This window comes from Falco peregrinus, chromosome 3 (genome assembly GCF_023634155.1).
Source record: "Falco peregrinus isolate bFalPer1 chromosome 3, bFalPer1.pri, whole genome shotgun sequence".
Classification (NCBI taxonomy): Eukaryota; Metazoa; Chordata; class Aves; order Falconiformes; family Falconidae; genus Falco; species Falco peregrinus.
Genome location: NC_073723.1, coordinates 91,152,339 through 91,167,576, shown reverse-complemented (window position 1 = coordinate 91,167,576; position 15,238 = coordinate 91,152,339). Strand labels below are relative to the sequence as shown.

At 46.6% G+C, this 15,238-nt stretch overlaps 1 protein-coding gene across 1 annotated transcript in view; it reads right to left on the bottom strand.

The window, feature by feature from the left end:
* Window positions 1–14,987, bottom strand: part of PHLPP1 (PH domain and leucine rich repeat protein phosphatase 1) — a 144,414-nt gene extending 129,427 nt beyond the window's left edge. The window contains 2 exon segments of the mRNA XM_055800817.1: window positions 13,377–13,695; window positions 13,697–14,987. Of these exon segments, the coding sequence (XP_055656792.1) occupies window positions 13,377–13,695; window positions 13,697–14,749 (1,372 nt within the window). The 5' untranslated portion in view covers window positions 14,750–14,987.
* Between the last annotated feature and the right edge of the window lie 251 nt (window positions 14,988–15,238).

Genomic DNA, 15,238 nt, shown 5'->3' with positions numbered 1-15,238 from the left:
AAGTCACAGTGAAATGCTCAGATTAGTGGCCATGCCAACATGGCTTAATGAGACCTGAAACTAGCTATGGCCACGCTTTTCACTAACAAGAAGGGACGCAAACAAATACTCACATTCAAAGCAAAGAAGCCAGGCATGCCTGCCTGCAGACAGTCCCACGAGGGTATACTCTTCTAAACATGAGTTGCCAAAAGAACAGCAGTAACTCCAGTGCAGAGAAGCAAATGCCCAAGAGAATCCGAAAAGACAAAACAGGATGTTTATGTATAGATGATAAGACAATGTTTGCCTAATTTTTTGTTAGGGAAATAAGGATATTGTGCTGTTTCTCTGCTACTGTGGATGGAAACACTGCTATATTCAGACATTTCTGCTATGAAAAGGTTAGTGGGTATTAACTCTATGCCACAGCATTTGTTTTGGTATGGACAGCATCTACATGAGGTATGAAGGTCAGACATTAGTCTCCAACTGTCTTTGAACAACTACACATTTTGCTGCAAAGCAGTATAACCATGTCTATGGAAAAAGGCTCAAAGGATTTTTAACTGAGTACATACCCTATCTGTTTAGAAAAATTAGTGGATATGAGCAATAAAGAGCTGAGCACAAGTGAAACCTGAATGCAAAAAGCCAGTGCAACCCAAAAACCCGCAGAGTGCTAAGGCGCAATGGCCAAAGGACCTATTGAAGACAGTGTCAAATAACACGTCTGACCAAGGCTTGCCAACAGGCACAGCATCTAGGCAAACTTGAAGTAACAATACCACATCCAGAAAGGCAATTCATCAATTCTTTAAGTGCGACATTGTCAAGAACCTCACAGAATGAAGACAACATATAGGTGCAAGACCAGTGCACCCCTATGAAAATTGCAGTTACTCTTGCATTTCCCCATGGCAAGTACACATGCGCAGTCCTCTCCTGGACACCGAGTCCCCACAACCTGCTTACCAGGAATCGATCCTTTTTCAGGGCTACAAGACAAGACTAGACTTGGACTACACCACATACCTTAGCAGAACCTTTGTCCACAATTCAGAAAGGACAATGATTGCTAACTGCTTATTTTTTTAACTTGACCAGTTGATCATGCCCAGCTTACCTGGTGACAGCTAGCAAGAAAGCACTGCCAAGTGCTGAATTTCCTCTACATTTGCTGCACACATTGCTGAAAAGCATAAGCTTTACGGATATTCCCCATGTAATACCACTGTTTACAAGTCAGTTTAACATTAAAGATTCAGTACATCCAATTATTACTATGCAAGATTAGCCTTGCTTTGTAGTTTCATAACTAGTTCACAAATTTTTCTTAGAGACAAGCACTTCGAGAACATTATGTAGGCCACAACCTTTGCCTCTTAAAACCCTACATTTACAAGAGATGTACCGATGGGTGAAAAACATACATGTGAAAAAGGATTTTTTTTATTTAAACAAAAAACAAACCAAATTTTTCACGTGCTCGTTTCTACAATACTGCTCGTTTCTACAATACAAAAGTACAATATACCTTAAACCCCTTTAAGGCTGTGCTTTTTCAATCTCTTTTGACTACACTGTTGCCTGATCCTACATTGTTAACATAAACAGGCAAAGCAATTTGTTGTAGCTGTGCGCTGGGACTTTCTGGAGAGGATTTTGCTTATTTATTTTTTCAGCCCTGTGTTAACCATGCTACAATTAAAGCTCTTCTCCACAAGAAAAGGGAAAAAAGGAGGGAGGGAAAAAGGAGGGAGGGAAAAAGGAGGGAGGGAAAAAGGAGGGAGGGAAAAAGGAGGGAGGGAAAAAGGAGGGAGGGAAAAAAGGAGGGAGGGAAAAAGGAGGGAGGGAAAAAGGAGGGAGGGAAAAAGGAGGGAGGGAAAAAAGGAGGGAGGGAGAAAAGGAGGGAGGGAAAAAGGAGGGAGGGAAAAAGGAGGGAGGGAAAAAGGAGGGAGGGAAAAAGGAGGGAGGGAAAAAGGAGGGAGGGAAAAAGGAGGGAGGGAAAAAGGAGGGAGGGAAAAAGGAGGGAGGGGAAAAAGGAGGGAGGGAAAAAGGAGGGAGGGAAAAAGGAGGGAGGGAAAAAGGAGGGAGGGAAAAAGGAGGGAGGGAAAAAGGAGGGAGGGAAAAAGGAGGGAGGGAAAAAGGAGGGAGGGAAAAAAGGAGGGAGGGAAAAAGGAGGGAGGGAAAAAGGAGGGAGGGAAAAAGGAGGGAGGGAAAAAGGAGGGAGGGAAAAAGGAGGGAGGGAAAAAGGAGGGAGGGAAAAAGGAGGGAGGGAAAAAGGAGGGAGGGAAAAAGGAGGGAGGGAAAAAGGAGGGAGGGAAAAAGGAGGGAGGGAAAAAGGAGGGAGGGAAAAAGGAGGGAGGGAAAAAGGAGGGAGGGAAAAAGGAGGGAGGGAAAAAGGAGGGAGGGAAAAAGGAGGGAGGGAAAAAGGAGGGAGGGAAAAAGGAGGGAGGGAAAAAGGAGGGAGGGAAAAAGGAGGGAGGGAAAAAGGAGGGAGGGAAAAAGGAGGGAGGGAAAAAGGAGGGAGGGAAAAAGGAGGGAGGGAAAAAGGAGGGAGGGAAAAAGGAGGGAGGGAAAAAGGAGGGAGGGAAAAAGGAGGGAGGGAAAAAGGAGGGAGGGAAAAAGGAGGGAGGGAAAAAGGAGGGAGGGAAAAAGGAGGGAGGGAAAAAGGAGGGAGGGAAAAAGGAGGGAGGGAAAAAGGAGGGAGGGAAAAAGGAGGGAGGGAAAAAGGAGGGAGGGGAAAAAGGAGGGAGGGAAAAAGGAGGGAGGGAAAAAGGAGGGAGGGAAAAAGGAGGGAGGGAAAAAGGAGGGAGGGAAAAAGGAGGGAGGGAAAAAGGAGGGAGGGAAAAAGGAGGGAGGGAAAAAGGAGGGAGGGAAAAAGGAGGGAGGGAAAAAGGAGGGAGGGAAAAAAAAAAAAAATATTTTAGCTGCATATTGTAGGGTAAAAGTATCTACAGCTGATCTGTGCTTTGCAATCTCCTGACAGCCTCAAGGCAGCACTGTTCACAACTAAGGTGACAAATCTGCATTCCCTCATCTCCAGAGTGTAAGTAATATCAGTTATTTGCCAGGAACTCAAAATACGCTCATATTAACACAAAACCGAAGCAGCGAGAGGTGCTGAATCTGCCCACACTCCAGTGGAGCACTATGTAAAGGATCACACCCCACCTGGTGTTGCAATTAAATACATTATTGTACCCCAGGCTGTAGTAGACCATTTTCTCCAGATAAACGCTTATTCTGACACTGACAGAAGAAATATGGCTTAGTCCACTGCAGGCTATAAAGCATCTTAATCTCTGTACTATGATATCTAACGATACTGATGAAGATATTTTCATTCTAGGTTTCAATGATGAAAAAAACGGAAGTTACAAAATAAACTAGAATTTTTATCACATGAATTCAGAAAAGAAACATTCCAAAATAGTTTTTCTTACAAGGGACACTTCCAAGATGGAATCTGTAAAGTAGAATAAAGTAAAATAACGTAATTACTCTTCTCATATTAGCAGGAATTAAAGTTGTCATTTCATTAAGAAGATTAAAGAGACACACTCAGTGCTATAGTCTAATCTTAAGGGGAATGAATGTACTTATACAGTTGATACCATTGTTCTGGAACTTATGAAATGGAAACACTTTCTGCATTTAATAGTCTGAAATGTATCACTAATCTTCAGTTTATTCACAGGGAATATACAGATTACAGATTCTATTTTGGTTGATACAAACAAGGGACCATAATTTTCATGCCACACAAAAAAAAAAAAAAAAACAAAAAAGCCTCACATCCACAGCTACTTCAGAGAGCTTGGACACTTCAAAGAGTCCAGATTCCCATTTTCAGCCAATCCTCCCTTTTATTAGCTCGGACACCCTGGACAGAAATGTTAACTGCTTGCTCTGAAAGGATACAAACTCAGGTCTACTTCTAACCATTGAAATTTCAATCCATACAACCACACTATGAGCTCCACGCTTTTATCAAGACAGTACATTAAAAATCCTCAACTCCAGGACTGAAATGGGGGGCAGGGGGAGCCCTTTCGTATAATTACGTATTACACAGCTTTCAACAAGCTCCTGTTGGTATTTCTGAAATGTTAAATTGCATCTCCCACACATATGTGATTTAACTTCACTTTGAGAAATATTCCCATTGACAACCTGCAAACTATCTTGCCTTTGTGTTTGTAGCCATGCAATACTGGTACCAGAAACCAAAAGCTCCCAACCTGTTAACTTCAGTACATTGTACACGCTAGCCTTCTTCCACCACTTCATTCATAACAGTTTTTGTCATTAATTTTTTTATTCCAACAGGCAAGCTTCATAGCATGAAAGCAAATATACATAGATGCGAAAGCCAATTGTGACATACAATATTAGGTTGTCTCAGACATAATTATGTTTAATAAATAAACCTACTTCTGCGTTGTCCCCCAGAGGTCCATCTGTCCCACTAAGTAACACACAGTAGAAGGAAAAATACATTCCCCCAGCACTTAGAATTTGAGTCAGCAATCATAAAATAACTGGTTATAAGTCGTCACTGGTAGATCTGACCAATCATATGAGCAAGCAGATTGCGTATCAAGTTAGCTTTGCTGCTTGCAGTGCTCTTACCACAAACTCATTGCTACTGCTTCTTATCTGCTTTAAAAAAAGGTTAAAGAGGATCAGACAGGAAGAAAAAGCAAGTGGTTGATTGAGAACAACAAAACATCATTGTATGCAGTTCTGATCGGAAAAAACTCACTGTCCACTTAGAAACGTCCTACTTTCAAGGTAGCTTTAAAACTCATGAGAGCTGCTTAGACAGACCATCTATGGTGTACATAAAATCAAAAATCGTTGCTAGTAAGAACTTTAAGCTTTTCTGTACCATTTATTTTAAAGCAAATATTCGGTTGAACTAGGCACAGTTATTGTTTAAAGAGGCATGCAGCTTTTTCAAAGGGAAAGAGTTGGTATTATCCCTATCAACTGAAGGTGCCTGAATCACAGGTTTTGTTCTACCCTTAATGCTGCATCTGAAACTCTCTCCTCGCCAGAGCAGCATTCAGACAAGGAGTGGCTTGCTACTTGTCTTAATTACAGGTCTTACTATCTCTTTCTCTTTGGACACAAAGCTTCATAAATCGAACAAACAGGAAAAGAAACTGCATTCAGATTACCTAACGAGGTTTATGTAAATCGCACCTACAGCCTAGGGTCCTGAACTTCAAAGGCATTCCAGCATCTCGTTACCCCTTGGAGCAAGGCCCATTTGTTTTGTCTTTATTTAAATAAGTTGGCATGGCACTTGGAGTGCTTGCAGATGAGAGGAACCGGTTCAAGTGGCTATTATGGGGTTTTGAGAATTATGAATACAATTCAGATCCTAGTGAAGTTGGTTTGAGGATTCCCGTTGCCATTGGACAAGACCAGGAACAATTAATAGCCTGTAGAGGGCCAAATTTACCTCTGACCCACAAAAAATGTTGAGTTAAACTTCAAAAATCTTCTCCACTTACAGAATTCCACTTTCCTTATACACCGAGAACTAAGCCAGATAAAACCAGAGAAAAAAATCCACTGAAACTCAGTATTTTACATCAATATGTAAATAGTTATTCTTAGCTTATTCACATCGAGGAACACAGTTAGTTGGGCAACGAGTATTTTCAGCATCCCTCCAAATAAGTCAAAGCCAGCTGGAAGAAATTTTACTTCCCCATCGACAGAAAAAGCTTCAAAGAATAGTATGCTATGTTGTGAAATTAAATGACTCTTCACTCCAGGAGGCCTTTCTTCCCAATTTAACAGTTGTCATTTTTAAATGCAATATTCTTCAAAGAACAATTTTTGCCCCCTAAATAACTTGGGGGGGGGGGGGGGGGGGGGGGGGGGAGAGTGTTGGTGTGCAAAAAAACCCACGAGATTTGGCAAAATTCCCATTCTTCCTTATATTTTAACCACAACCACAGGAGCAGAAAGTCTCAGACATCAGTCCCAAAGGGCCAGGACGAGCTAGTTAGCTGAACAGGGGAGCAAAAGGAATCCTGATTGTGGCAACTGGCAAAAAGAATTTGGATTATCAACTTACATAACTAAATGATTTTATGTGACAGTGGCAGAGTGCATGGAGGGGGTGACCACAGCTGTGGTAACTTACAGACAGGAATCCAAATGGCAATTCCTGCCAGTGCTTTGGTTTTTTTTAAAAACACACACACACACACCCATAAGCGGCTGTCCCAGCCCGGACACCACAAAAAACCTGGTTATACTATTAATTTTGCCTACCCGAAATCCTGAACAAAATTTCAGTGGGACACAATAGTGTTATTCAGTTACAACCCACATAGGTCCTTCCATGCTGTTACGACAGCTGCTGCATTCCAACAGGCAGATGATGCTTATTCTTTGCGTGTAACATTTTATTAGATAGCACACATATGACAAAAAGTAAATTAAAAGGCAATTAAAATATATCATAAATAAAAAGACTTAAGTTTAAAATTCTCCAATACCTAAGACTGTTTTGGTATTTAACACCAATCAATGGGAAAACATTTAATTAGAATTTGTCACTGGTTATTTTTTGAAAATTATATTTATGTTAAGGACAGAAATTACACAAAGAATAAAATTAGGCACTTTTAAGTGAAGCATGAAGCTGAAAATCTAGAATTTTCACAGAAACTTTCCAACATAAAATCTGTAGAGCTTAACTACCTCAAATCTATACACAACTCTGTCATTAGCACACAGTTGGAATTTTAACTTAGGTTTCCAATCTGACAATTGATTACCATAATCTAGACTGTATCGACCATCTTAAAAATGAGGACATTGTCTTCCTCTGAAGTTTCTTAATATCTTGTGAGAAGCTTAGTATTTCAGGATTCCCATCTTAGAGCCAAATCTAGAAAAAGTTACGACACATTCATTTTTCACCAAGTTTAAAACTTTTTAGTTGTTTACAAAGGTTCATTGCATTTCTCTTAAGCAGCTTTGAGAAGGAAAAAGTAAGCTGGAATTGCATGGCCAAGATAGAAAAGCTTACAAAACAGAAGAGTCATTAGTACACCCCACTCCATCCTTTTTACTTGAGTCAGTTTCCTCACACAACTGCAACTGACTCCAAGCATCAGCCTATTCCATTTGAATCCACACCAAGAGACCTTACCAAAAAAAAAAAAAAATGCTCAAAGGTAAACACAATATTCAGTTCGCTGGGTCACAGAATAAAGTTAATACAGGGCTATTTCAGACATACAGCTTCCCAGAGTGCAAATCCTCATTTGAGCAAAAGTTCTAAAATAGAGCAATAAAATTGAGTCAAGGGAAGCTGAGAACAAGTCCATGCGCAGATTTATCTGATCTAAAATGCCAGTGTGCTCCATTCCACAAGCAGTGACATCATGAAATACTGAAGACTAAGCCTTTGCTTCTACTATCCAAGGCAAACAGAAAGTCAGTCTTTGGTTTCATTTTCTTTTTTTTTTTTTTTTTCTTTCCCCTCCTAAATCAAGACACTAATAGCTGAAACAATTTAAAATGACCACCTCTTAAAGGTAGAGGGAAATATAGCTATAAGTGTGCAAGGTACAGGTCCCCTCCAAACTAAAAAGCTGAGTGTAACAAGCAGCACTCTTCAGGATTTCTCTCTCAAGATTCTATTCTATGGAATTCTGTATGCATAGTTTTCGAACTGACCTTCTCAGACATGGTGCTTGATATTGCTCTTTTCTAGGGGATCATTTAGAGACCAAAGAAATTTCTCTTTATATGGTTTTATAAAACTACCAAGTAATTTTTGGTAATTAAGAAGCACCTACCAGTTGCTAACACTGTTTCAAATGAATGTTTCTTTTTTAAGTACTATTAAGTAGTATCTTCCCAAGAGCCATGTAGTGCTTTAGATGCATCGCAGTCTGTCAGTGCCCTAACAGAACAGATGGATGTTTTAATTGCACAAGGGCTTTTAGGTATACCAGCAGTTCCATCATCAAGAGGATGTTTATGCACAGTTTCAAGGAAAAAAAAAAAAAAAAAAAAAAGGAAAAAGGGAAATAACTGGTGAGATCTGGGAAGAGGGGGTAGTATCAAGATACATACAGAGAAAAGAAAGAGAAGAAAAAAAAAAAAAAAAAAGAATGCTGTATTCTGTGTATTCTGCACAGCAGTGAGGAAATTCTGCTCCTGGACATATCAGTTTAGGTACTACATATTTAGTATATATAGTAACTCTTCTGTACATCACACTGAAATTTCCCGTGTTGGTACTTCACACATACTTAAATTATGGATGCTAGCCAGGAGTACAACGGAATTTTAAAGTTGCAAAAACCATTGTACTTAACAGCTGTCACATACCAAGCTCAGCTGCGGCCTCAGCAGCATTCCAGCATTATCTGCAGGGCTCCTCCTGCGCAGGAAAGGCCACTGTGCCCTCAGAGCCCCCAAAACTGCCTACCTTAGAAAGACCCCATTCCAACTGCAAGGAGATAAGCAAATGGCTATGCACATGAACAGGTGGAGCAAGCCAAAGGCACTGCAGCCATTTTAAACTTTCCTGCAGAACCAGACTAGAAATTTCACTGCTTTGGTCCCACCAAGGACAAAGCTTGGCTTTAAACAAGTTATATATTTGAAATGAGGTAATTTCCCAAAGTGGCAAGTTTTAGGTATAACTTCTCTCTGCAGGAGATGCCAAAACATAAATGATTACAAGGTAAAAGAATGTACATCCAAGTCATGTTAGGAAGGAAAAAAAATAAAAATCAAAATCAAGAACATTGCAGCCCTAGGCAGAGATTTTTTTCCCTTTCAGTTTCAGACAAGTTCACAGAGACCTCTCCTATCCAATCACATCTGTAAAAAAAACATCCATTCGCACTAATGTGAATTAATTTATTTCATGTTAACTAAGATAAATGGATTTCAGAACTAAGTCAGTGCTCCAAAGGCAGCTCTTCAGGGCACAGCTGTTCTCCTACCCTCAGTGAAGAAGCAGGTCTGTCCTTGGCACATTTCCACCCCCTCAAATGGCACTTAGTCATCTTAAATCGAGTTTACCAATGAGCTAAATAGCTGAACTGCACCAAGCAGCTATCGATTCGATACATGTCACATTCCACAACATTCAGCATTGCCAGGCCTACAGTGTTTCCATGTAAGAGTAGGCATCTAAAACCATGTTTCCATCCTTGTAGCTTCAAGTCTTAATGTGACCCCAACTACTAAGTGTACTTCTTAATTAAAAATAAATCAACCAAACAATTGCTTAGATTACTGCAACTGATCCTGAAAATATCTTCCCACCCTTATCTTCATACAAACATTCCTTGTAATGAATTTTAAGACAAAACTGGATTTGTTTCTCCTCGCAGCTTTCTAAAAGGTCACATGAGCAAAAAGCATCTCTTCACAAATAAAATGTGACAGCCAGTTGTAAAATTAACACCCCTAATTACATCTGGCATTTCTTAATATTCTGCCTATAGGCAATCATCTACTCAAAAGTGATATATTTGATGACGCCAGCAGGTGCTGAAGCCCTATGTCACATCAAAGAGCGGAGAATTTAATGATGGCCAAGTGCCAGAATCACAAACAACATCACCTTTCAGTAGTAAAACAAAAAAGCCTCAAACATCCATTGTACCGAACCAGTCTTCAAGACCAAGATCATGTTACTCATGCTCCTTGCCATGCTCCCGAACACAGCACTGCATATGATTCTACACTTACTCTTGATCTAAAGTCTCAAGACAAATAAGGGGGGTTTGCAGTTTTTAAATTATGAGATTGGTGCATTACTCTATTTTTCCTCCTACAGACAAATTACAGAGAAGTCAAGGCCACTTGGACAACTCATGTTTTAGAAAAATTATTTTTAGAGAGCAATAAGGGATACCGTAACTTGTTTGCAAGAAGCCCTCTGGATTAGAGCCTTCTTATGGTTTTAGGAACAGTTTAGTAAGTCTGATCTGATCGGTCTCCCAGTGACAATACCATGACTGTAATTGCACCACAGATTCTTACACAGTTCCATAACTGTAACGTAATATGTCAGTGAAAAGCTATTTAACCATATCCTTTTAAATAGAGATTAAGTATTTCAAACTTTGAGGACAGCATCTTTTGTTGAGATAGATTTCAACAAAGAAAAGCTGACATAGTTGACAAGTATGACCAGTCAATAACACCCAGTTCTGCTCAAATTGTTATTACAGGGAGTAGGATCAGATCCTTGAAGCTGTAGGGGATTCTGTTCTGTTTTGGCAACAGCATTATCTGTTTAATGCTCAGAGTCAAGAGACTGAAGAAATAAGCCACACTCTAAAGTAAGAAAAGAAGAGGAGATACCAAAATAAAGATGCATTAACCACATTCTGAAACAAACCAAGGCAAAGTACAGAAAGTACTTTTACCATCCCAGTATCACGTTTGGGGGCTTTTAAATTTGGAATTCTGCATTAAAAGAACAGATATTTCATTTGCAGAATGTTTGTGGACTGCTGCTTATTAAGAAAGCTGTTTTGTCAAAGTAAAAAAATGCTGATTCTCCGCAATTCTCCTTGCAATTTTTTTTTTTTTAAATCTGTATTTTCCAGATTTCACAACTAGACATATTACCAACCTACAGTAATCAGTACAACCATTGGCTGTACCATCTTATTTGGAGTCTGTTAACGTCAAGCTTCAGTATAGCAGTCTTCCAGCCTTAAAACTGTCTCTCCCCAGGAATAAAAAAAAACCCGAAAGTCACCACTGTGCCCTCTTCTCTCCCAACTCCAAGGGGATTAGGTGAAAGAATTCTTTTTAGGAGCAATGCAATAAATCCAGCCTAGGTTTATGCCATTTTACATCGGTACAAGACCAGGATCCCCAAATCCTACTGAGACAGCATGCAGGAAATTACAGGGATAGAGATGCTAGTGGTTCTCTTATCTACTGGGACAAGCCAGGCTGCTTAAACCAATGAAGTCCCAGGCAAACAGGAAATCACTGTTCTAAAGCTTTCCTTAGGGTATGATCCTAGAGGATCATTTATTAAAAAAAAAAAAAAAAGGTACTTCTCCTAAGCAAAACACCCTAACTTCGGGGCCAAAAACCGCTCCCTTTTCCAGTTTAATTTGATGAGTATTCTTTTTAAGTGCCTCTCCTTCCCTCCCTTTCATCTTTGGGGGTGGGGTGGGGGTGGGTGTGTATAAAATAAGGAAGCAGAGACAACCTGCCAAGACAGTTACATAAAATCAGTATGATTACACGACAGTAATATTTTCTTAGCTGGTTTTGGCTGGTCTGGTATATTAGATGCTGCAACCATTCTGCTACAAGCACCTGATCACAGGTGGTTTAAATGTTAATTACAGATCCCTTCAAAGAGAAGGATTTCAAAAAACACTGCACTTCGGAAGTACAGAAGCATACTTCTTAGCATGTGAACTTGCGAAATAAATTTGCATTAATTTAATCCTATGTATGCATATAAAAATACATTCCTATTTAGTAGTTTTGTACAAAGTAGTCCCAAATGTACAAGTTACATTAGCAATCAAGTTGAGCCACTGAAATAAAACAGAGTTGGAACCTCCACATTTAGCATAAAGAATTATTTAATGCATAAAAGCTACATGCAAACGGTTAACTGTGTGTAAGACTCAGTTATGTTTTCTGATTGTGTTTTCTTTAGAACACATCCTGTTAGGGAAAGGATGCACACAGCTGTCCCATTTTAAAACATATCTGTGCATCCTCATTTAACACTGGGATAACTGGAAATACAGGAAGCCAACATCCCTTCCAGCATCACCTGCTGACTTCCACCCTCAAACAGCTCAGTGGAGAAACATGCAGACCACCATCATCATCTGGGGAAAAAAAAGTATTTTAGCTCCTTTCTAACCCAAGCATAATCTAATGTATTTCTGTCAACCCAACCCCTTGTACAAACACTACTTCTGCACTCATTACGCTGGGGTCATTATACAACAGACCAAGAAATCTGAAGAAAGGCTGAACTGACCACTCACCACCACTCCCACATTCTCTCCTGAATAAAGAAGGGCACTTATCTATCGTACTGCTCTCCTTCCCACCCCGCCATTACCGCCTCTATTTGACATTCAGTGGCATTCACTCGAGGGAAGAAGAATCTCGTTATTTTTCACAGTTAAAAGCACTGAATTCTCACGGTTCAGTGAAGGATCACCCCGCTCAGCCAAGCCGGCAAGGGGATGGATGGCATTTGCTACTCCACTAGCATGACCTTAGCTTTGGATACCACATTTACCCATTTCACAAGCAAACTTACCAGGTGTTGGAATGCTTACTTGGACATTAAACAATTTCTCCTTGTCGGAGAGACGGACAGGACAGTTAAAACCCAGGGAGTTCCAAGATCACAGTATTTCATACAAACCAATTCAACTGACACACAAGGTATTTTTAAACCTCTCCCAAACTGCAGAAGGTTGCATAATTACAACGTGGGAGCTAACTTTTCCACCCAATGCTCCCAAAATTCTGTACTGTAAGCCGTAACAGCAAAGCTACATTAAAAGCTTCTGCCTTTTCATTACGGAGGTTTTGACTACCCTGCTTTCAAAGAGAACGTCCTGTACTCGTGTACTTTCCTCGCCTACTGCCCCAGGCTTTCAGCGAAGTCCCGCTACGCTAATCAACGGGAAAACCGATCCCAACCGCCAACAGCACGGAAGCACAGGGTTTTGTCTGCGGGAATGCACCGTTCTCAGCTGGGCAACGTGCGCGCCCCGCACAGTTGCGACCTATTTCAGGAGCAGCCCGGCGCGCAGCTCCCCCGGCCGAGCCCGCCGCCGCGCCCCCCGCGCCGCCGCCAGGCGGTCCCGGAGCGCCCCGCAGCCGCCGCGCCGCCAGCGCCCTGCGGACACCGGGGAGCGCCCTTCGCCCTCCGGTCCCCGGCAGCGGCAGCGGCACCGGCGCGTTTCCCGTCGCTGGGGAAAGCGGTAGATTAAGGCCGAGTTAACCTCGAACGCCCAGCGCCGCTGCTGGAAACGGCACACAGCGGGAGAGCGACCTCCATTACCCAGGCGCCGAGCGGAGGGGAGGCTGCCCTGGCACAGCCTCGGGGCAGCCTGGAGCTCCGCCGGCACCCCGACTTCCCCCGGCCGCCGGCTTGGGGCAGCCCTGCCCGCCGCCGGGGACCTCCCCGCACGGCCCCTCCCCTGCGCGGCGACGCCCGCGGGCACCTTCCCCGTGAGAGGGGCAGCCCCGCGGCCGCCCCGGTGGAGGGGCAGCGCCCAGCCGCCCGCCCGCCCTCTCCTCACCCCGACCCCGCCGGCCGGGGCCGCGCCCGCCCGCCCCGAAGTCGCCCCCTCCCAAGGGTCGCCCGCCTCCGCCCCGCTCACCGGCGTAGAAGCGGATGAGGCAGCCGGTCTCCGAGTCCATGCCCTCCTCCTGCACCCGCCACAGGTCCCGGAAGCCCAGCTGGGAGAGGTAGTCGTTCTGGATCTGCAGCGGCTTCTCGTGGGCCTCCAGCCGCCGGCTGGTCTCCCCGTGGAGCTGCACGTACAGGGCGGGCGGCCCCGGCGGCGCGGCCCCCGCCAGCAGCTCCCGCCCGCCGGCCGCGCCCGCCGGCGCCCCCCCTGCCCGCCCCGGGGGCAGCTCCCCTGGGCAGCGGGGGGCCCGGCCCGGCCCCGCACCTGCTTCCACTCCGTCGGGGGGGCACCGGCTCCGCCTCCAGCTCCTCCGAGGAGGACGAACCGCCGCTGCTGTAGGGATCCAGCCGGTCGGAGACGCTCTCGGCGCTGGGGCTGAAGCTCTCTGTGTCGGAGCCGGCCGGCCCCAGCTCCCCCAGGAGGGAGGGGCAGGAGAGCGGCGGCCCCGCCAGGTACAGCTCGGCCGGCGGCGCCCCGGGGCTCAAGTCAGAGGGCGCCGGGCTCGGCCGGCCGCCGGCCGAGTCGCCCTCCTCGGCGCTGCCGCCCAGCGGCAAGCGCCCTGGCCTCGCCGCCTCCCCGCGGTCTCCTCCGGCCAGCCCGCTCCGCGTCCCTCGCCGGCTCCTCGGCCTCTCCTCCGGCGGCGGCCGCTGCCCCTCCGCCGCCGGCTCGGGCGGCGCCTCGGCGGGGGCCGCCGCCGCCGGCTCGGGCTCGGGCGGGGGCTGCGGCGGTGCGCCCGCTTTGCCCAGCACCCGCACCACGCTGCTGCCGCCCCGGTGGCCGAGCTGCTGCAGGCGGGCGGCCACCTCGGCCGCTGTGGTCTCCAGGGTGCAGAGCACCGGGCGCAGGTAGCAGTTCATGTGGCGCTCGTAGACGTGGACGCAGCCCCGCTGCAGGTCCCGCCGCACCCAGTCCCGCTCCGGGGGCTGCAGGGGCTGCAGCTGCCGAGGCGGCTTCAGCAGCAGCGCTTTCCTGTCCAAGCTGCGGGTGCCCAGCGCGGCGCCGGGGGCAGCGGCGGGCGAGGAGGCGGCAGCGGAGAGGTTCCTCTTCAGCCTCCCCCGCCGCAGGAGCAGGGAGTTGGCGTTGCCGGCCCCGCCGGGGGCCGCCGGGGTCCCGCTGGCCGCCAGCGCCGCGGGGGGAGCGAAGCCGCCAGCTCCCCCTCGCCTCCTCCGCGGGCCGCCGGCTCCTTTACCGTCCAGCTGCCCTCCGCCGCCGCCCGACGGCTCCACGCCGCTCTCCGCGCCGGGCGCCGCCTGACTCCTCCTGCCCGGGGAGCCGCTCTCCAGCTCCCCCCGCCCGCCGCCCGCCGCCGGGGCTTCTCTCGCTCGTTGCTGCGCGGGCTCCATCGCCCGCGGGGCCGGGGATGCCGCCGCCGCCGCCCTGCTGGGAGCGCCGCTCGGCGGCCCGGCGCGGCGCGGGGGGGGGCCGAGCGGAGCGCGGCGTCGCGTCCCGGGGGGGATTACGTAGCAGCGGGGCGCATTCCGCCGGTGCCCTCGCGCCGCGCGCCCGGCTCAGCCCCGCTCCCCAGCTGTCGCGAGCGCCATTAGGCAGGCAGAGGGCGAGTGCGCCGGCCGCCGCTCCCCGCGCTCCCGCCGGCTCCCCGCGCCTCATGAATATTAAACAGCCCCCGCCTCGCTGCTGACAAGGGCCGCCGAGCGCGGGAGGCTCGCGAGGGTGACGCCACCGCTCGCGCGGCGGGGCGGGGCCTCGCCAATAAACACAACGTGACCGCGCTGGGGAGGGGAGGGGGGGCGCGGTGCGTGGGGGCCGCTGGGATGTGCAGTTCCGCGCCGCCCGCCTGCAAGTCCCGGCAGCGCCTGCTCCCGCCGTTCGGC